General features: G+C 42.1%; 2 protein-coding genes across 5 annotated transcripts in view; one reads left to right on the top strand and one right to left on the bottom strand.

The window, feature by feature from the left end:
• Positions 1-5,832, bottom strand: part of slc25a18 (solute carrier family 25 member 18) — an 11,802-nt gene extending 5,970 nt beyond the window's left edge. Inside the window, exons 1-5 of one of the 4 annotated variants that reach the window (XM_005734777.1) lie at positions 5,750-5,832; positions 1,866-2,222; positions 1,520-1,642; positions 697-752; positions 390-480 (exon numbers count right to left, since the gene is read on the bottom strand). In XM_005734777.1, coding sequence (XP_005734834.1) covers positions 390-480; positions 697-752; positions 1,520-1,642; positions 1,866-1,885 — 290 coding nt within the window. In that variant the 5' untranslated portion in view covers positions 1,886-2,222; positions 5,750-5,832. Of the gene's footprint in view, positions 1-389; positions 481-696; positions 753-1,519; positions 1,643-1,865; positions 2,223-2,702; positions 3,245-3,265; positions 3,405-5,749 lie in introns of those variants that run through there. The other 3 variants (XM_005734776.1, XM_005734779.1, XM_005734778.2) reach the window with 3 other exon arrangements.
• A 2,120-nt stretch (positions 5,833-7,952) lies between these two features.
• Positions 7,953-20,646, top strand: part of cecr2 (CECR2 histone acetyl-lysine reader) — a 29,949-nt gene continuing 17,255 nt past the window's right edge. Inside the window, exon 1 of the mRNA XM_005734767.1 lies at positions 7,953-8,237. Within this exon, the coding sequence (XP_005734824.1) occupies positions 8,118-8,237 (120 nt within the window). The 5' untranslated portion in view covers positions 7,953-8,117. The remainder of the gene's footprint in view (positions 8,238-20,646) is intronic.

Here is a 20,646-nt window from a genome sequence, read left to right as displayed (position 1 = left end):
CCATGCTAGAATGTACCCATGCTAGAATGTACCCATGCTAGAATGTATCCATGTATCCATGCTAGAATGTATCCATGCTAGAACGTATCCGTGTATCCATGCTAGAATGTACCCATGCTAGAATGTATCCATGTTTGCATGTTTGCATGTACCCATGCTAGAATGTATCCATGTATCCATGCTAGAATGTATCCATGCTAGAACGTATCCGTGTATCAATGCTAGAATGTAACAGAGGCAACAGACTATTTCATGTTGAAGAAAATCCTACTTTATTACATGGTGCACAAATTAAATGGTCAATATACAATCGTATAAGACACTGAAAGCCATACTTATGCTTTAGCTTTACATCACATAACTTCAGTGAGCAACAAAAGCTACATTACCCATCCTTAGAGAGCTTCTGTCTGAAGACATCATTGGCAGCCAGTTTGATGGCTTTTTCAGGTGTAACTAGAGTGAGGTTTACCGCTGCACCTGGAGGTAAACAAACTGACTATTAACAGCAATGCTTAAGGTACAAAAATAGAACAAAACTAAAAAACAGCTTATGGCTTTCCAACTGGGGTAGTAGGTAATCGCTATAATGATAAAACGATTTAGAGCATGCAGGAGAAACAATGGCGTAGGTGGTGAGATTTCTTTTACAGTTACAGTGTTGTTTATCACAGTACTTAGAAATGCAAAGAATACCTCTGTAGCATCCAAAATAGCCTTCTGAGCGCACCGTCTTGGCCAAACAGTCAAGCCTTTAAAGACAACAAAGAAGAAGTGAAAATCACTCTTAATTAAATAGCCATAGCAGTATCCAGATCTTTCACAACGGACTCTACAGTCATACATGTTGCCTTTGTCCTATAACCCAGCCCTCTACTCTGGCTTTACAACAAATACGGCTACAGAAAGTGATTATATTCAGATTCTCTGTTTTATTTCCAAATGCCAACTTTGTAACTGTCCCTTTAAAGGAATATTTCAAGCTATTTTTACATGTCTGACTCACTCTGGAAAATCACAAGCCACTAAACACAGGAAAGGCACGCCCCACCAGCCAGCAGTATTGATGCCCACCAGATGTGTGCAGCTAACTGTTTAGGGTCAATGTGTTTTTTAAGGACACCAAACTCCCTTTTCATCTTGATCTCTTGATCTACTAAATAGATGTTTAGAGTCCATCAGTATGCACGACCATGACCCCAATGAGCTCTGTACAAACTCATCAAAACATAGACGCAAATATGGAGAGAGCACATTTTACTCTACTGCTCCACCCGCTGAGATTCTGTGGAGAAATATGTCAGACATGGTTGCGTGCAGTTCGAATTACATCAGGAGGAAAATATTTAACTTTGATTCTGATTTCCACAAAATACAATTATCTGTAAGCAGCTCGTATGTTTTTTTCTTAATTAGTACCAATAACTAAAATAATTTAAAGCATAAAACAAAAAAACTTTATATCTGACAGATCAATCAGATTAGCATATTAACCCCCGGCTGAGAAAACCCCACTCACATTCCTTTGTAGACTTGGATACCCTGCTGGTTCTGTAGGCGGGTCTTGGCCAGATCTATAGGAAATACACATGTCACACCAACCAGGCCTGCCACGCCCCCATTAATCAGCTTAGCAGGGAGACTGCGAAGGGATCAACATAGACACAGAACAATTTACACACAGCCACGAAAACAAGCCGTGCGAACGACAAATCAGAGTCACAAAGTAGACACACAGAGGGAGGGGAGGGGATTCCCAACCACCACACACAAAGAGAGCATAAAAGATAAATATTACCACAGCTGTTGCTTCCATTTGGTGAAAACCTCTTTATTAGACCAAACAAACAGGATTCATTACTTACCTAACTTTCTTCTCTCCCATCCTGCTTGTGTTTGGGCTCCACGCCTAACCTGCCTCTCTTCTTATCCCACCTCTTCGTCGTCTTCCTCTCCCCCCTGCGTTTCCACACTTCGGTCCACAGCCCAGAGTTGTCGTTGTAGTTCAACCCTCACCTGTCCTTTCACGCCACAAATGCACCCCGCAGTGTCCTTTGAAGTGGTAGAAATGGACCGTTTTCTTCTTCCTCTCCCTGGTATGTCAGGGATGGACGCCCTCCTTTCCTGTTGTGGTCAGACCCACCAGAGTTTAATCTGTGTCTTCTGGCCAGTTGTTATGCTGTGTTGTACTTCACACAAAAACCCGGCCGTTCTTCCACTGTCTGGACAGACAAATGCAGATTCATGTAGAGTAAGACCAATATCTTCCTTCCAGATATCAAAGCCCTCCTGATGAGACTTTTTCTTTGGTGTTTTATCCTAATAGGAGGGCATGGTTACAATGAGGGATTGACACACCTCACATTGAATGTCAGGCTGCATAAAATCCAGTCAGTCATAAAGTTGAATCGTATCATATTCTGGGACTACCACACTAAGACAGAACATCTTGAGTCTCTCTAATCTGCCAGCTAAAAGGGATAAAGAGTATTTGTTTCCGGCCAGGAGGGCAGAGCTGAAAATGGGAGTATTCTCTGTATTACTTTTGCAGTTCACCAGCTACAAAAGGCTGAAGAGGAGATTTGAGTGGTTTGGAAAAATATCTCACAGGTTCCCCCCCCCCCTTTCTTTTAGTTCAGTGGTTTGTAGTCTAGCTTCAGTGGTGTATATTACAGATAGTACAAATGCTGCTGAAACCTTACCTGGGGACCCAGTTCTTGTCTTCCTTTACAGTGTTCTCAGTTTTAGGCGTCCTTTTTCTGTCTTTTCCACTCCCTGCATACCCCAATTCCTCACCTCCCTAATTAATCTCTCTCGTAATCTCTCCGCCTCCACTCCATCTCTATTTTTACCACTGTAAACCTCAACTATACCCTTCACTGTCGCGTTGTCGAAGATTTAAAAAACCTTGAGATACAACATTTTGTATCTTTTGATGTCACCTCAGCAATTTCATCCCAAAGTGTTTCTTTCTGTCTCTGAACACTGTCTTTTTCCGTTGCCGGCGCATAGCTACATTCTACACATGCCTTTCACTGAGCCTCTTTCTGTGAAACTTTCTTTTAGATCCATTCACGAACAGTAGTGACCCTGCCAAAACACAGAGAAGGGTGCCTCAACCCCAGCCAACCTCCAACTTCCCCCAGAAACTGCACTAGAGCACCCGGCTCACATAGTTCAGAAGCACAAGCCCCACGAGACAGCTTCCAAGAAACTCACTTTTCTTCCATCACAGAGACGCAGCAGTAAGAAACGCTGGTCCTACCTCTGGTGCAGCATCCCACAAGCAGGATCAGGCTGTCCGCTTTCCTTTCACTTCAACAATGCATCCAGGAATGGTAGTCAAGCGAGAGCGATCTGAGAGAGCCAGCCGCCACTCAGGGGCCGTTGCACAAACACGAGTATTGTCCTGCTGCCTAAATCCCTCCCTCTTATGGTGACTCTCTGCTTGACACAGCCCAGCAACGCAGCTCTGCACTAACACAACTAGACATAAACTCAAGCCTGTGCAGCTGCTGTTAGAGGACGCACAACAGACACTGCAGAGACTAATACTCACAATTATAAATATATATATATAAACACGACACAGAACGTGAACTGAAACAAAAAAGGCTGCTCACCAGTAATGAGCTCCCTTTTTCATTAGTCCTGCTATTACATAATACGTCCAGGAGCACTGAATGCAATTAATGTTCACAGACTTACAAAAACTACTAAAAGCTGTATCCAATGGCATAATGCACACAGTTTGTGCCATTACTGAAAAATCTGGGGAAAAAAGCAATTACAGGATTCTAAAAAAGAAAAAAGGAGCATGTGATCATGGCAGCTACTGCTCATTGCCCTTACGCCATTTTTTCATGAGAATTGATTCAAATATTGATCGTTCTTAATGGAAAAACAGTTACTATCAATGACGTTCACTCATCAGTGCATATTTTCAAACTCGGCTTTCACTCTTAAAAAACTTGTGGTTATGCCGTCAGTTTAGAAAAAAAGAGCACAAATGTGGTGGAAATAGAAAACTGATTATTGCCTAGATATGTAGTGTTTACTTTTGTATGGAAAGACTTAGTTTCAGTTAGAGTAGATAAATTACATCATTACGAGAGGTTTCAGTTTTTAGAAATCTAGACCTTATTGTAGAAAATAGAAATGAATAAGTACAATTTATGATAACAGCAAAAACAACAATAATAATGATAACTTTGATTTTTATTGTGCATTTCAAGAAACTCAATGAAGCTTTACAAAGAACATAAATAAACAAAAAGGCTAGAGATTGAAGGCCTTCTTGAACAGGTGAGATTTGAGAAGTTTCTTATGATGGGATGTTGCAAAGCTCAGGTGGGAGAGATTCAGATGGGATTAGAGTTACAGAGGGGGGTGCCACACTGAAGGCTCTGCCCACAGAGGTATGGAGGTGGGTGTGAGGAACAGAAAGCAGACCCAATGACTGTCTTTAACTCTGTTGATATGTGAGCAATTACTTTTTGTTAACAAAAAAACAATAATATGTGGTTAAGAAATACTTTTTCTATCCTCTAATTATACCTTGGCATGCTGAAATACTGCTAGTATTGAATAAAACAGTAAAATATGGGACCATGGTAACGATATAATGAAGTGCATAACAAACAAACAGACTAGTTCTGATGTTTTTGGCATCACATACTCTTTTGGAATAAGTTGGTCTATTTCTTATCCTTCAGTAATGAAATAAATATGTTTTACTAGAATAAGACTAGCAAAATCACACGCAAACACTACTTTATGTGGTATTGAAAACCACATAAAGTATGTGCTGATCATCAGAGAAAACGGATGCTTGTATTATATATTTGTTTGTTATTAGTGGTGTCATCAAGTATATGCAGCACTAAAATGCTGTTGCAAAGTAAGGGGAAGCAAATCAAAACAATATGTGCAACAGTACGTGATCCTTTATATATGACTATTAGATATTGTATGTCTTAACACCCATAGTTCACCCGTGAAAGGGGTTTTGCTTATTTTACCTACATTGAAAGCTTCTATGGATTGTTAAGTTAACCAGCTTACTTCTGACTGGAAGTCTAATCAACCACGGAAACTGAAACAACCTGAGCAGTTATGGACTAATATTATAATGTATGTATTTTGTATTGCTGTCCCTCGTTCTCCCTGCTTGTAGACATATGTGCATGTGTGGGTGTGGCCCTGGCAGGTGATTAGCCACACCTGAAGACCTTGACACACCTGTAGCTGATCAGGCCTGTCGGAGGAGCTACTTGAGAGTGTGGTGGAGCTCTCTCTGACGCTGGATCTTTGCTTGGCTTCACGTTAGTCTCTCGACCAGTTCTTAGTTTGAGTCTCCTGCATTATTGTGTGTTTGACAGCTGCCTCTCTCTTATGTCCCAGGAGTAGCGAGAGGCGAGAGGGCAGCGAGCACGGGGCGCTCATCACAGAGAAGCGGAGACAGGAGGACTAACACTGGGAAGAGGACACGTCATGGGAGTCGGGAGAGCACGGGATTTATTGTCATGTTTTTCCATCACTGTAAATAAATCCACTGTTTATACACAGAGCACCGCGCCTGGGTCCTCATTCCCCATATCCCCACGGTCTGGTTGGCAAACCGTGACACCACCTGTGTGAATGTGCAGTGCTTCCACTTTGTAGGTAGAGGCACTAGAATTTTCCCCTTTATATGCATACAAGGCATGGAAATATTTGCTGCAAAGGGTGAGTAAATATGGTTACTTACATCTCAGTATTGATGTTCTTCCTTGCCTCCCCCCCAGCAACAAAGCAAACAGAAAAAGTAGGAATCACTATGTTTCATGTGGTTTTTATAGCCTTTTGATTCCAATCTCACTGGAGAATGGAACTACAGCACCATCAGTGTACATTGATCAGACACACTGAGAACAGGTGAAGTGAATAAATGTGCTCAACTCTTCTTAAAATCCAACCCTTTGCTGGGAGATTTTGAGCCCTGACACTGCCTAAACATTGTCTTAGACTCATCAATTTCTTCAGAGTACTGCTGTCTCATTATACCACTTTATTACCCCAAAGAGCTAAAAAGATCCAGCCTATATCAGCTTATTTATTTCCCTGAGGGTTATCGAAAGACTAGACTTTAGTCTTCAATGAAACTCTGCCCTCTTTATTGAGGGATGTGCAGCAGTTGTAACAAAATTGTGCCTTAACAGCTATGTAGCCCCATTAACAATATAATCTTATGTTTGTGAATTGGATGGTTAGTTGGTTTCACTTCACAGCACAATATATTGCACTGTCATGACAAGTGACTGTTCTGTTCTTTTAACCATGGCCTGTTAAAACTCCATGTTACTCAGTTTGTGTGTGGTGTTGGTATCTCCAAAAGTTGATTCTGTTCATCTGGACGTAGCGTGTTGTGGGAGAAACGTTTCGTCACTCATCCAGGTGACTTCTTCAGTCTCAGCTGACTGCAGGTTCAATCTTATAAACAGTAAATTTGCATAATGACTGAAACCAGCCCACTGAGGAACAATGGGCTGGGAGATCAGTTCCTCAATCATAATTGTGCAAATTCTCATGACCATTGATCAACAACCATTGATCCAATCCCACTGATCAATGGCCATGAGTACCATTCACAGAGAGTTGGGGAATAGCTGCAATCACAGCATTGTAAGATTGTGACATATGTACCCTTAGGCCCCCTCCTCGATTCAAACGTTTGTCCCACAAAACGCTACGTCCAGATGAACAGAATCAACTTTTGGAGATTTACTTTACTACAATGCTTCTTTAGGTAATATGTTAGCATGAAAAACTTTTGTAAACTTCAGTCAATGTCAGTTGTTCATTGCAAAGACTGGCACCACACTGATTGTCTTTAGAAAAAGAAGATGGGCTTGAACTTAAACTGGTAGGCTGGTGGGGAGATATTTAGGTAAGGATATTTAAATTACTGTCCACTGCCACCGTTTATGGAAAATGCTTGCTATTGCATTTAATTAGTGCAGGCATTATAGAATAGAAAGTGCGATGTATTATGTGCCATACATTTACGTTCATGTAAAGTCTGTATATATGTTCCCCCCCTTTTTTTCTTTTTAAATTCCGGAGCACCACCTTCAGACCAAAGTGTGGGCCTGCACACGGGACCACTATGTTAAATCTCGCAGTTTAGTGTACGGTAATGCCTGAAAATTTATGCTGGTTTCCTACGCATGCTTCACGCATCAAATGAAAACGTTTGTTATACTACGTTAAAATTATACATCTTGTATTTTATTGTCTTGCAAAAATAAAAGTAAAACACACACAAATAAACACTAGACATCAGAATAAAATGAACTTGCTCTGAGTGCGCTCAGCGCCTCCGCTGTGCCATAGCATGCACTTCTCTAATATTACGATAGAGGGAGTCCTTGTGTAGTAAACTTCCCTTAAAGTGTTTACAAAATCTCGATGTACCTGAAACTTGTGCTTGAGTAATAAACTGAACGACAGTTTCGGACTGCTGTAAGTGAAAGGGGTGTTCGTTTCACAATGGGGGGAAAAAAGCTTTCACAGTCAGGAATTTTTACCTAAAGTAATATCGACGGACTCAATTAAAACCTACAGCAAGACCTTACATAAACGAACTTAAGCTGTAGGGCCATACCTGGTTTTAATGTTTTAGTTTTCAGTTATTCACCATTTACAATGGTTCCCTTTAAACGGCGAGGCCATTATCAATCGGTTGGGGACTATTTACTGTGGGAGATTACTATTAAACCGAACAGTCAAACACAATTGAAAAGAGGTTTAACAGTTACAGGCTATTATCAAAAGAGGCAAATATGCTCGCCACTGTAGCTACTATTTATGTTCACAGAAAGTTTAACATATCGACCTAAGTAGTCGGACCCCCCTATTCGTCTTGCAGTGGTATCGCCCTTCCCATCTGTTCAGCTCCGGTGAGACTCTGATTGAAACAGATTGTAGCGCTCTCCGGGTCGCAATGGCAACTGTCCCAACAGGACGGCGACACCAACTTTTTTCATGTTTTTAATGTTACGGAGGCACTATACGTCGCGGAAGAATCTACTTTCTAATGTGAGAAATAAACGTTACAGAATTTCTTCAGCCCGAAAATGTCCCAGGGATGTACCGTTTCTGTGGAAGAGATCCAGTCTTGGTGGGAAGTCCCCGCCATAGCCCACTTCTGCTCGCTGTTCAGGACAGCATTCAACCTTCCAGACTTTGAAATAGAGGTAAACAAGAATTGTGATTGCTGGTAGTATCACCAATGGGTTTCATTGCGGAAATGAGAAGTTGTTTGTGTCAGCTTTTTTGCGTACGTGCTGGTGCGAGCGCACTTTGTTTAACTTAGTATTTGGGTAACCAGCTTAGCATGTTCTCTGAACTTCTCACACTGAGGCAATCCTGTTAGAGGAGCGAGCTCGTTAGCAGAGCTCAAGCTAGCTGTATTCGCTTTGCCCGTTGATGTTGTTCTTCAAAGTTAAACTTTAAGCGGAATATAGCATTGACGACACGGCTTGTGGTCCAGTATTTACAGTGACTTGTACGTGTTTGTCTATATCCAAGGATGCTCAGATGTTCGATAAACTTTACATAGACGTCCTCTTGAACCATGTGCCTCTCGTTTGTTTTTATTTGGCCCGAGGCCCGTGTTTATGTTGCAGAGCAACCGTGCCCCAGGTCATTTAAATTAAATTAAAGGTACTAAGGAACGGTCGGGAAGATTAGGAAATATAGTTAGAAAAGTGGTCAAGGATACGTGACGGGAATATTTCAGCCAATTAGATTTATGTTGGTTTTACTTGTGTGAATATTTTATTTTATTGTGAGTGAAAGAGCTAAGTAACTGTACGGCGCCGCTGTGTTTTGGTTTCCCTTTTCTGTCAGATAAAGTTAAGTTCATGGTGTGAGGTTTGAGTTTATTGTCTTGGAGGCCATCTGGCTTGTGTAGCCAGGGGACGCAGATGCTGTTCAGTCATTGTTTGCTCGCCCAAGTCCTGTTTTGTTGCAAGAAGCGAGGGGTTTAACGATTTTCTAAGGTTATTAATTGTCTAGGGCAAGTTAGTGGAGTAAATAGTCCACCTACTAACTGTTCTGTCGCAGAATAAACTATTTATTACACTGTGATTACATAATTCAACTTCATCACTCGATTTGGCCTCCCACCCCCTTTTCCCTTGAAATGTGTTCAGAGTCGATAGGAAAGCGTAGTTCACGACGCCTAACATGTGCAACATTTACGACAGAGATCACGGAGATTGTTTAATTAGTCGAGCAGTAATTGCACTTTAACCGGCGAGGTCAACATCGCGCATCAACAGTCTCCATCACTCAGTCATCCCCACCCCCTTCGGGAGAATCACGTAGACATCGTCTTTGTTGTTGAACGAAGTGGCAGCCAGATGGGGGACTAGCATTGCGCCTAGTTTACATGAAAGTTGATCTCCTTAAAGGCCCGATGGGCTTGATTTCAAAGTAATGTTTCAATGATGTATTCCTGTTTTAAAAGGATAACTTAAGCAGATCACGTGTTTGGCTCCATTACTCAGCCGGATTTCGGGGAAATATTGAGATTGATGTAGTAGTCTTACACTTTGACATCTTAATTGGGCACAGAAGTGTCCAAGGTCACAACTCTTTTGGTTCTCGTTATAATGATCCACTGGGGAATTTACAATAAGAGCTAAGTAGTTACTTAAGCTTATAACTTTTATTGAAAGCTAGTGGAAAGTACGTGTCTTTCAAGGGGAAATGAGCAACATTAGCAACAGTGGTAATACCCCCCTCCCACCAAAACTTCAAAGGAAACCGTTTTTAGGTGGGGAAAATGCAAGTAGAGCCCACATTGTCAAATGTTGTCAAAATCCCTCTGGTGGCAGGCTTTCCCACTTTGCAGCCATCTTGAAATGCATCTACCTAGGCACTGATTTGTGCAGTTATTTTGAAATATTATGGGAATTACTTTATATTTCACTGATCCGTAGGAGATGATTCCATATATAGAATCACCTGTCAAAATATTTTTTTAACATTTGCTGACTTTGTGCCCAAAACAAGATGTACAAAAGGCTTTTTTTCCTTGAAGTGAATATTTTTTTTTCTTTTCTGTAGTTTATTTGTGAGTTAAATGAAGCAGGCGGCGTATGTCTTGTGATCTGGCTGCTTGTGTTTTATTGGGGCTTTCATTACATTCATATTCAAAGTAATGCGTAAATCACGTCCATTCAAAGAATTTGCCAGGTAAATTTATGCTCTTCATTTAAATCTTTATTGCTGCAAATGCTCTGGTTGGGTTAGGTGATGTTTAGTATTTGCACGTACTGAAATGAAAGGGTTTCTTGTGCTGTTATAGTAGCTGAAGAAGATGGTGAGCTTTCAAAATAATTTTACAATATCTCGAATATTCGACGCACTTCAGACGCTTGCAACTTGTCTTTTTGGTAAAAAATAAATAAATACACCGCCTCTTATCTTTGCAACAAGTGTTCAGTCTTTGGAGCTTTGCTCTTACCTCTGTGTACACCTTGCTGTGTGCACAGAGGTAAGAGCATGTGAACGGCCAGGCCCCAGAGTTAATAAGTTGTAAAAATTAAGCAGTTCAGACCACAACATTCAAATAATCTTTTACAGTGCAGATACCAACTGGAAGACTCCTTGCAAATCCCTGCACTTTGGATATTATGATAATGAGCAATCAGCTGACACGGCCCTCTGTCAGGCTGATTTATGCTGTTTTGTTACTGTGGGTTTGCAAATATCCTCCCTGGCTTTGAGTCTGGACATTTGGATCCAGCATGTTTACTTTCTGAGGACTTTGCAATGTAGAAAGAAGAAACTGTTTGGCTGACGTGTTTGTTTTGCTTTAATGCCACATAGCAGCAACAAGACAAGCTGGCCCGGGCACTCCCATGAAGGCAGCAGTTTAGGCTTACTGTCATTTACCTTTGCTTTTTCTTGTTTGTTTTAAACTTGTATAGTCAACGTTAGTAAAAATCAACGAGACATTTTGCGCCACATTTAATGATCAGGATAATTTTGGCCTCAGATTAATTCCTTTGACTTGAGGTTCATTTTCTTTTGTCTTCCAAGAGGTGCTTCATAAGGGGAGGTGACTGAAAACGATTTATTGGCTAACATCAGTTAGCTTGTGCAGGTTGAATTAAGGGGGGAATAGGGGGCAGGGTAGGGTCCAGAAGTGGCTGTTAGTGGTCATGACGGAGTGGGGCCCACTGAGTGATTTAACGTTGGCATTCCTTCTGTCTTCTCTTGTGGAGATGGCATGTTTAATTGGCTCTTATTGACCAATGTCCATTTTTGCCATCCTCTAGAGAGCAGTGGTCAGTGTTGATGCTGCAGAGGACCTCAAGCAGCTCTGAAAACAGCTTGAAAAAAACATGCATTTTACAGTGGCGTTCCATACAAATCACCGATGAATCTGAGAATTCCCAGCAAAAACGTGGGTGTCTGTGGCACATTGTCGGCCTTACCCTGATTTTCTGCCAGATTATTAGAGCTGAGTTGGTTTGCGAATATGAAAGGCATCGCAGAAAGTTAAGGAATGAGAATTAAAAACACGAGTTCACTTTGTTACTCACATCTCATCCGAAGTCACTTTGAGTATGGCAAACAGCGTGTGAATATAACATCAAAAAGAGTGGATTTCCAACTCTATCCACTGTGGTGATCAGACAGGCCACAGATCCCGCCGCCTCCTTAAACACCTGTTTCCTTTTCTCATAATGGATACTGTTGTTAAGGCTGCCACATGTGAGACCACAGTGTTTAAAGCAATATGAGACTACCACCAAAATGGATATTGACAAACTGTGATCCAGTTCGCTGCTGTTGTACTGTTGTGGCAGCTCTATTCTTTCTATGGTGCTGGTCAGTGATAATGGAGCGCTCCCAGTCTCCTTGGCTAGCCTTACAGAACGGCCCCTTGCACATTGTTCCAGCACTGATACACTTCACTGTCGCTGGTTTCCACTTTCCTCGAGACTACAGGCAGCAAACCGGGAAAGCAGTGCAAGTGTGTGGATGAGAGATGGAGAGGAGTCTTAGAGGTGAGGAAGCAACTTGTGTTTTAGTATGAGTAGCCGTCCTCTTTTCATGCCTTTTTGTGTTGCGGCTTGTGAAAGGTTCCTTGGCTGTTCATCTGGTAAATGATTCTTGAAATCCCACAGTGTAGTCTTCTGTTGCTTAGCCCTCAATGATGTGCCCTTCATGCCAAGGACCTCTGTCCCTGGCTTCATGTAAGTCGGTGCTCTGCTGGCAGCCTGTTTGGCACATCATCATGCATTTGTTCCATGTGTCTTCATTAGCTGCCTGTCATCTTCTAACTGAGATGTAGATTTAGAGATGTTGTATTTCATCGTAGTTAATAGCTGGTGTGAAAACAACTTAAACGAGAGTCTTTCATGTACTTTTTCTTTGAGTAATAAGAGGAAAACGAGATTGCCCAGGAGTGGGTTGACAAATCTAACAATAAGTCTTGATGTTTTTAGGCAGTTTCAATATCCCACACTATGATAAGAGCTCCTCTGCAATCCCTTTTCATCTCAAACAACAAAAACACGTCTAGTTAGGGTAGCCAATCTCTTTTGCTGCACGTCTGTACACTACAGATCCTATTTGACATGGTTAAAAATGAGCAGTATGGGCAGCGAGTGCAGCTTTTTAGTAGTGTGGATCACTCGGTGGTAGTGTTGTTTTACTTTTCAGTAAAAATTGTACTGTCACTTCAGAAATTTGCAAAACTCAAATATTTCATCGCTACTGTGGTGAAAAAGCTGTTACGCTTTTCTGCTCATCTCAAATTATCACTTGAGATGGTTGTGCAGCTGTTGGTTTATTGTAAGATCAAAAACAATAGTCCCTGTGCGCTAACAGCATCTGAGGCACTGAATATTACTTTTGTCTTTAGGGGCAATATTTCCAAACAATAGTAAAATCCTCACTGGGGATTTATGCTTCAGCTACTGCGTAGTTATATCACAACTGCATCCCACTTGAAACCCTACATTGTACCCTGACGTGCACCTCCCTTGAAATGTAACAATGCATCGCATCAGTGCAGCCTGCAGCTACTGTGATTGGTCCCTTCAGTGTCATTGATTCCTCCTATGCCAATCATTGTATCAATATAAGAAATAATAATCATATATCATCAATTTAAGGACTCAATAATATCAGCAAGATCCTGAAACAGGGCAAAATACACATGGCAGAGAGTGGAACCACTCTCTAATAGTGACTGAAACCAAAATTATTCCCACTTCATAGCCATCTTTGTAACACCTCAAATGCAGTTTGTGTGCCAGCAATATACGAGAGTACCTGCAGTTTCAAACCCGGAATATAAAGACTTCATGTTATACATCTACCACAAATACTCAAAAGTGTCACAGCATTGCAGCTCCATTTCTTGCTAAATCAAGAGTGCTGATTTGTCATTTCAAATAGTATGCTAAATTGCATAACGGATACGGTTAACCAAAAAGTTCTAACTAACTGTAAGCTTTCATCGGTGGAGCAACACCGTTAACTTATATGCTTCCTGATTCAGCTAATGATTGGTTCTTTCAGGGCAGGGCCAGAACTACAGCTGCCACTGGCATTACACGAGTCACTGATTTCTATTGAGAGTTCTGGAAGTGCTATGTAGCTCCTTAAAGTTTTTTTTTCTTCTCCTAGTTGACAGCATCAGGGAGGTCATACTAATAAAAGTGCTTTTGAACACTGCCACCTTCTAGGAGGGAAGTGCATTTTATAATGGCAATATCTGACATTTTGATCTCTGATAAATTTCCCTTTAAATATATGATGTTATGAGCACCTGCTGATGTCATTATCAAACAACATTAGAATACATGCAGGGAAATGACACGCATCTCTGCTGAGTTTGTTTCTTGTGTGTAATTATGTTTAGATTATATTTTGCACAGTTTTTATAATGTTGTGGGCACCTGGCTAAAAAGTAACCGCGACAAGTGCAGCGCTTTGTACGAAGTTAAATATTTGTCCATTCTCAGCAACCATAAAACAAACAAAAAAAACCAAACATCCTCAAGGGCTTGGCTTAGACAGTTGCCACCATGACACGCTGCTCACGTTTTGGACAACAATGGAAAAAGTATTCCTGGTTAGCTCAGTGCAATACAGTCAACGTCCCCCTGAAAAGATTGGATCAACATATTCAGTGTTGAAATGCAAAATGTTTACAGTTTCTCCTGCTGCCCATTGCCCCAATCCTGTTTCGAAACGGTCTCGCTGTCAACATTTCATGGAGTTGGTGACATCTTATATGTCCTAATACACTGACACCCAACTTCAGTCCTAATTTAAAGAACTGAAATATAATATAATTAACTGCCACTTGTCCTCTTACCTCATACGTAACAACAGTTCCTCTGTGTTATTCGTTTTTGGAGGCCCAGTCTGCCTTGCCTGTTACTGTGCACGAACCCCTGGCATCACCATGACTAAACCCCAGATGGTGGTTCTTTCTCTCCCTTCCCCCCCAGAGGGCTCTTCTCTGGGTGCTTGTCGCTGCTGCTGTAGCCTTTCTGAGGGAGGGGGGCTTCTGTTTTTTGTAATAGCCTCCTGTATGACTATAAAAGATTTCGTCCCATTAGATCTGGTAAATAAGTGAGAGCAGGCTGTCTGTGAGCATGCCCTTGTTTCTGTTGTCTAGAAAGCAAATGGATTAACAGGGGGAGTAGGATCAAGGCTTAAGTGTTGCTCCATCATGGCCCAACTTCAGAGTGAGACTCTCTCCTGCTCCCCACTTATCCTGCATTATAACTGCAGATAGCAGCCATTTAGGATAATACCGGCCTGGCCTCTGTTAGAGGTTGTGATGTGAGGGCCAAGTATGGCTGTTGTGAAGGTGGCAGGACATTACTAGCAAATGGGATGGGAATCCCTGACGTTTACCTTCAACCTTGGGCTGCTTTACCTCTTTGGTCATTTCCTGGCAGGAGATTGGATCCCTGCACACATTAACAATGATCCATTCTCTTCCCACAGCTATACTGATCAGTCATCCCTGGCATCCCATTGCCTTTCTTTGCTACTGTCCCACCCACGGAAACATCCCAGCTCAACCTTGCTTATTGCCTTGCAGACGCCAGCCTCTAATAACTTCCTTTCTAGATCGTAACCCCTTAAAGAGTTTTCACACTCCGCAACTGCTGCTGTGACATCAAGAACCTTTTTGCATGTCTTTTTAATGCCCTCTCTTCCATGCAGTGTGTGTGTGGGTGGGTGGGGGGGCTTTGTAATAGTCTGCTGCCCCTCCCCCAGTTGTGATTGACAAGTGAGAGCAGCAGTACATGCATCAGATGGTTTCACATGGGGACTATGTGCACAGAGGGGGAGGTAGAAGGGCACATATACTGTTTTTTCCTCACAGTTCCATTGTTGCAGCACCCCATGGTTCCCTCCCTCTGTCTCTAGTCAGGACAGCATCCCTTCAGTTTGCATTTTCACTCAGCGTCTTTGCAGCCGGTTGTGAAGCAGACATCAGAAGTGTCGAAGAAACAACATGATAAGAAGTTCTCATCCAGTGAGATGGTGTTACTCAAGTCAGCAGATAAGGAGACGACCTAGAGGCAGTTTTTACAGACAGCGTGGCTTTCATCAGGTGTGAGAGTGTGTTTGTGTGAGAAAATGGCACAATGACATCCTGGAGTCAGCTACCGTAGTAGAAAAACCATGCAGGCAGTTTTGAGAATGTTTGTGTCAACAGATTTTAGCAATGCAGTAATGTTGACAATTGTTTAAGAGGTGGCTAGGAAACATGAAACTAGTATTGGTATGAGAGTTAAAGGATCCCTGGTACCTGGACAGATGTCGCAGGATCACTAGTGTATCAAGCTGCAAAACAAATCCAGAACATATCCTACGTATCTACATCATATTGGTCCAATAGTTGGAGTGGAAGTATTTTAGAGCTGTGCTGGCACAAAGAAGAGGGGTGTTTATCAGGGTAGGGTTAGATTTTATTTGAATAACCGGTCCAGCGAGTTACCGGTGGATGTTTCATTTTGTAACAGCAAAAGCGTGGCCTGGTTCAACGTGTTTACTGGAAGGCCCGCTGTTCTCCCCCAGCAATTCTGATGCCTCGACAGAGCATTCAAATGAATTAGGGGGGTGGGTTCCTTCACACAGGGGCTAATGTCGGTTTGAACACGGCCCTAGGAGCTTTTGCGTTGCTGTTTGTGAAAGTCGGGACCTTGGCATAACTGTAAGAGCTATAAGACCCTGTGCTGTGTCGCATCTTATCCTGTGAAATGTTCCATTTAAAGGCAGTGCTACACTCAGCAGCCATCCCACCTTAAAACATGCCCAGATTATATTTTGAAAGATGTACATCTCCTTAAGTAAAATGAATTGATGCAAAGTTGATCTTTAATTCACATAAGTGACATTTATGTGAATTAGCAGCGCATATTTCACATAATCTTTTTAGGCTCCCTACACATGTGAGATTTTTATGTGTGTGTTTGAACCATCTGTTTTCTCTGTGCGTGCGTGTGTGTGTGTGTATGTATATGATTCTACTGGGATGTCAGCTGAAGCAGGAAGCTCAGTTTTATATGAGAAAGTTGATGCTATGTGTCCTTAAAGCTGGCAGTGAACACACAAGACGCTCGCTGTACTGGGTGGCCTCCCCTTCTCCTGTGCTTAATGATCCTCTCCCACATACTCGGAGAGGTAGTTCGTGTAAAAGGTTTCCGTCTGTCTGAGAGAGCTCAACTGAGGAAAGATCTGTGCAATGCCCATCCCTCTCCTCCCTTCCCGCCTACTCTGTAGCCAAGCCACCTGTCCCACCTGGCCATGACACTGATACTAAAATAAAACTTAGCAGAATGTTTAAACTGACCCTGAAGCTGTGAGTGTATCATGTTCGTTTTTGTCTCTATTCTAAGAGTGGTTTAATTTGCATGGAACTATTATTATTTTTTATTTATTTATTTTTTGGTGGGTTTTTTGTTCATTTTGTTTTCCTTCTTGTCACATATGTCCATGAAGAGATCTAATTCTTGTAGGAATGCCTTGTGTGAATCTTGAGTGTAAAGTGCATTACTTTTTCACTATTTTAAATTTATTATATACATATATATTTTTAGAAGTTCTTGTTTTGATGAATCAGTCAAATGCATTTGGCACCAACAAAAAGTTGTTGATGCTTTCCTCTGATCAGATGAACCGTACATCCTGAGGATGTGAGGGCGTTTTCCTGTGGTGTTACGGCTATGTGTTCATGTTTGTCATGTGGCAGGAGGTGGTTACGTGTGGGGGTGGAGGGTGTTGTCAGATGATGGCTCCTGGAGGAGCCATGTGTAAGCTGAAAGTGGGAGGGGGGTGGTGGAGGAAGAAATGAAGAAAGAAGTATAGGAGAGGAAGAGAGGAGCCTTTACACAACAAACAGACATCCCTTCCCCCTCCAGCTAGCCATGCACACGTCCTCCAACTGTTGGTGATATAGACCCCGGAGGAGCTGTTAACGGCAGTGGCATGGAAAGTGTCTGCTGTGAGGGTAGCCGGAGAGGCCAACCTCCAGATATTAAAGGCTTTGAGGATCTGCTTTAACCTTGGAGCCGCTGATACAAAATGCCACTTATCTAAACCCCTTCTTTTTCACTCTACAGGTGGTACTGGCCAGAGACACACATGCACACATTTTATCTCAGGTTTTCTCTCTGTGCAGATATGGTTTGGGGCACATGATGGGTCCGTTAGCATCCACTGACAAAAGCAGATTTCACTTCTATCTGGATATGCAGCGTTTCTGCTTTGCATTGAAATCTGTTGGCTGCTTTTAGCCTTGATAGTGTTCTTTCAGAAAGTCAGGTCTTCTCCTCCTTTCAGTTGATTCATGTCTCATAACATTTACCACTTTGATTCTCATATCAAAGAGTCAGACTGTGTTTTGTCCCAGTGGTATCATTGTAACCCTTATAACAGCAGATGTGCCCGCACATAATGCAGGTTTATTGAATACACAGTCAGTCCATGATGGACCCACTCTTATGAGACAGCTGTGACTGGATAGAACGTGTCTGCCTCCTTTAGTACTAAATACAGCTGGGAGAGTATCAGTCTACATCTCAGTAAACTGTTAAGACACACATGTATTTTGGATCAATACTAGCTGGAGAGATGGGGTAAGATTTAACTTCTAACATGAAAATTATGCTTCTGCGTCAGAGCTACGTTGTAACTTGCACCACAACCAGAATCCCATTTTAATCCTATGCTACAACCTTCTACGTAGCACGATGTGCACCTCCCGAGATGTTGGGGCGACTCATACCACCACGACTTGAGTGGAAGATTGAGGTGTAAGCATAGGAGTTTTTCAGTTACTACATAAGTTATTTCCTGCAGAAGTCTTAATCGAGCTTAAATCAAGCGTTGTCCTGGTTTGTCCATATGTCTCCTTATCTTTTGTGTTTTGCAAATTTAGTGTTTATTTTCACCGTCTCTAGGAGGCATTTGTATAAAGTTCTTTGTCAAAATCCAGCCCTGATACAGATGCGTGGTTACCAAACCAGGCCTGTGGTCTATGTTTAGACAAAGTTTGAAGGAGGAGGAAATTAAGAAATGACTGAAACTTGTTGACTCAGGCAGATGCAGTCGGATATAGTCAGACACAGCACATTATTGTCATGGTTTCTTCTTGAATAAGGAGTTGCCTGTATAAATCATATTGTTAAAGACATTGCAAGTATTAGTAGGTTTTATCAATGAAGTGACTTTAAATTCTGGGGTGTTTTGGCAGTTAAATAGGTATAGCTTTAATAATCTTTCCCCTGAGATGTCTATATTGCCGCTTCTTACTTGGCCATAAGCATAAAAAAAGATACCTTTTTACCGTTATCTGCATGAGGTGGACAAAGACTCTGAAAGTGCTTATCACAGATGAATGGACATTTGTAAATAGTTAGATACTTGGAGCCAAAACATACAGTCATTAATCTATTTTTATAGTCAGTCTCATTAAAATGCAGTAATTTAGCTTGGTGTAAATGATGGAATAATACATTTAGAAGTTTCAATAGCAAAATTGAATTTCTTTTTTACAGAAGAAGAATAAACAATCATTTGTTTGTATCTGTAAGCTTTGCTGGTGTTCTGACTTTAGTCATGGCAGGCATGCTGTGAGTAGTAACTGGAACCTTTTTAGACACAATAATTTGTACATGTTTATAAAAATGAGATTCAGAAGTAATGGTGTCAACTGGGCTGAATAACAGAACTGAGAATGTAGGCATTTTATTCTGCAAATGTTAATGAAGACTCGTTAGGTGTGATTGGGCCTTTTGAAAAGAACAAGTGGTTAGCCACATTGTCACCATGGGTGTTACTTTCCGCACTTGTCTGCTGCTCTGAATAGACAAAGCAGTGACCCAAACAGTTTAAGTTGTTTCAGTGGATGTGGCCGGTCCATCTCACTGATGACGTAGTGCGGAGAATACCTGCCAAACGAGTTCTACTTTGCTATTCTGCCCTCAGCTCCAGTGAAGCCAACAACTGGTTTGGGTGTGGATAATGTGCGGAGGGAGAGGACAGATAAGGAAGATGGAGAAAGGAAAATGTGGGGTGGAGAGTGGAGCAAGGGTGTTGTCAGGGGAATAATAGAATGCCTCAGAGGCCCTGTAGACACTGGGCAGCAAGGCAGGGGGAGGAAAATGGTGTGAAAGAGAGGAATAAGAGGTTAAGCCAGTGAGAGGAGCAGAGAGAGAAACAGCAGGGGCGTCTGGTGAAAGAAGTGGCAAATACCTTCAGGGCGAATTGCTGATTGCAAGCCAGGCCTACAGAGGGAGTGAAGTGATGACACACACCTTTTGACTAAACCTTGACTCCAATCTTTGTCCCAGTATCTGAAATGAATAGCCGGTTTTTCACAGCAGTATCTTGCCAATAAATCTGACAGCTCACCTTGATTTATGGAAATTATAGCCAAATTATATCTTATCAATTATTCAGCTTTTTTATCGTTCGGCCCCATTGATCATTAATGTTGGGCAGTCAAAGTACACGTTTGAATGGATTGTCATTGGTGTGTTTTTTGCCTGTTGTCTATAGTGTCAGTGCAGTGAGTTTGGGTGCTGCGTTGCGTGTGTGCATGTGCTTATCGAGGCAAAAGGTTCCCACAGGACGCTTCCAGCTGCAGCGGTGTCCCTTGCAGTCCTTTATCGTGCTAACTGTTTGTTAGCAACAGGCCACAGAGGGATTGGTCAATGGATGGGTGAGAGAAGAAAGAGCAAATAGACCCCAGTAATTTCCCCTCCCTTTGCCATCTGACAGACTGTGTGGCACTTCAAAGTTAGGGAAGAGTTGTTCATCCAGTGGGCTGCAGCGAGCCCTCCACTTGCTGTTCTGTACTCAACTCTGAACTCTTTCCCCAGCCTTGGCCCCGGCTTTTTTCAAAGTGTGATCAAAGTGCAGTTTGTCTCTGATGGATGTGCTCACTTTGGCCCAGAGGCTGCCTGACAGGGGACCTGGAAGTGGAAGAGCATGACACAGGATCTCACTGCGTCCTATGCACATGCGCTTACAGACAAACGCCCACGTGTGTCTTTGTATCCAGAGTTAGCTCGCGCTGCGAAAGAGCTCTTCTGCATATGTGAC

This window comes from Pundamilia nyererei, unplaced genomic scaffold (assembly GCF_000239375.1).
Source record: "Pundamilia nyererei isolate P.nyererei 1_Seehausen unplaced genomic scaffold, PunNye1.0 scaffold00060, whole genome shotgun sequence".
In the NCBI taxonomy this organism is placed as follows: domain Eukaryota; kingdom Metazoa; phylum Chordata; class Actinopteri; order Cichliformes; family Cichlidae; genus Pundamilia; species Pundamilia nyererei.
The sequence above is the reverse complement of the archived record's forward strand: the minus strand, read 5'-3'. Positions and strand labels throughout refer to the sequence as shown.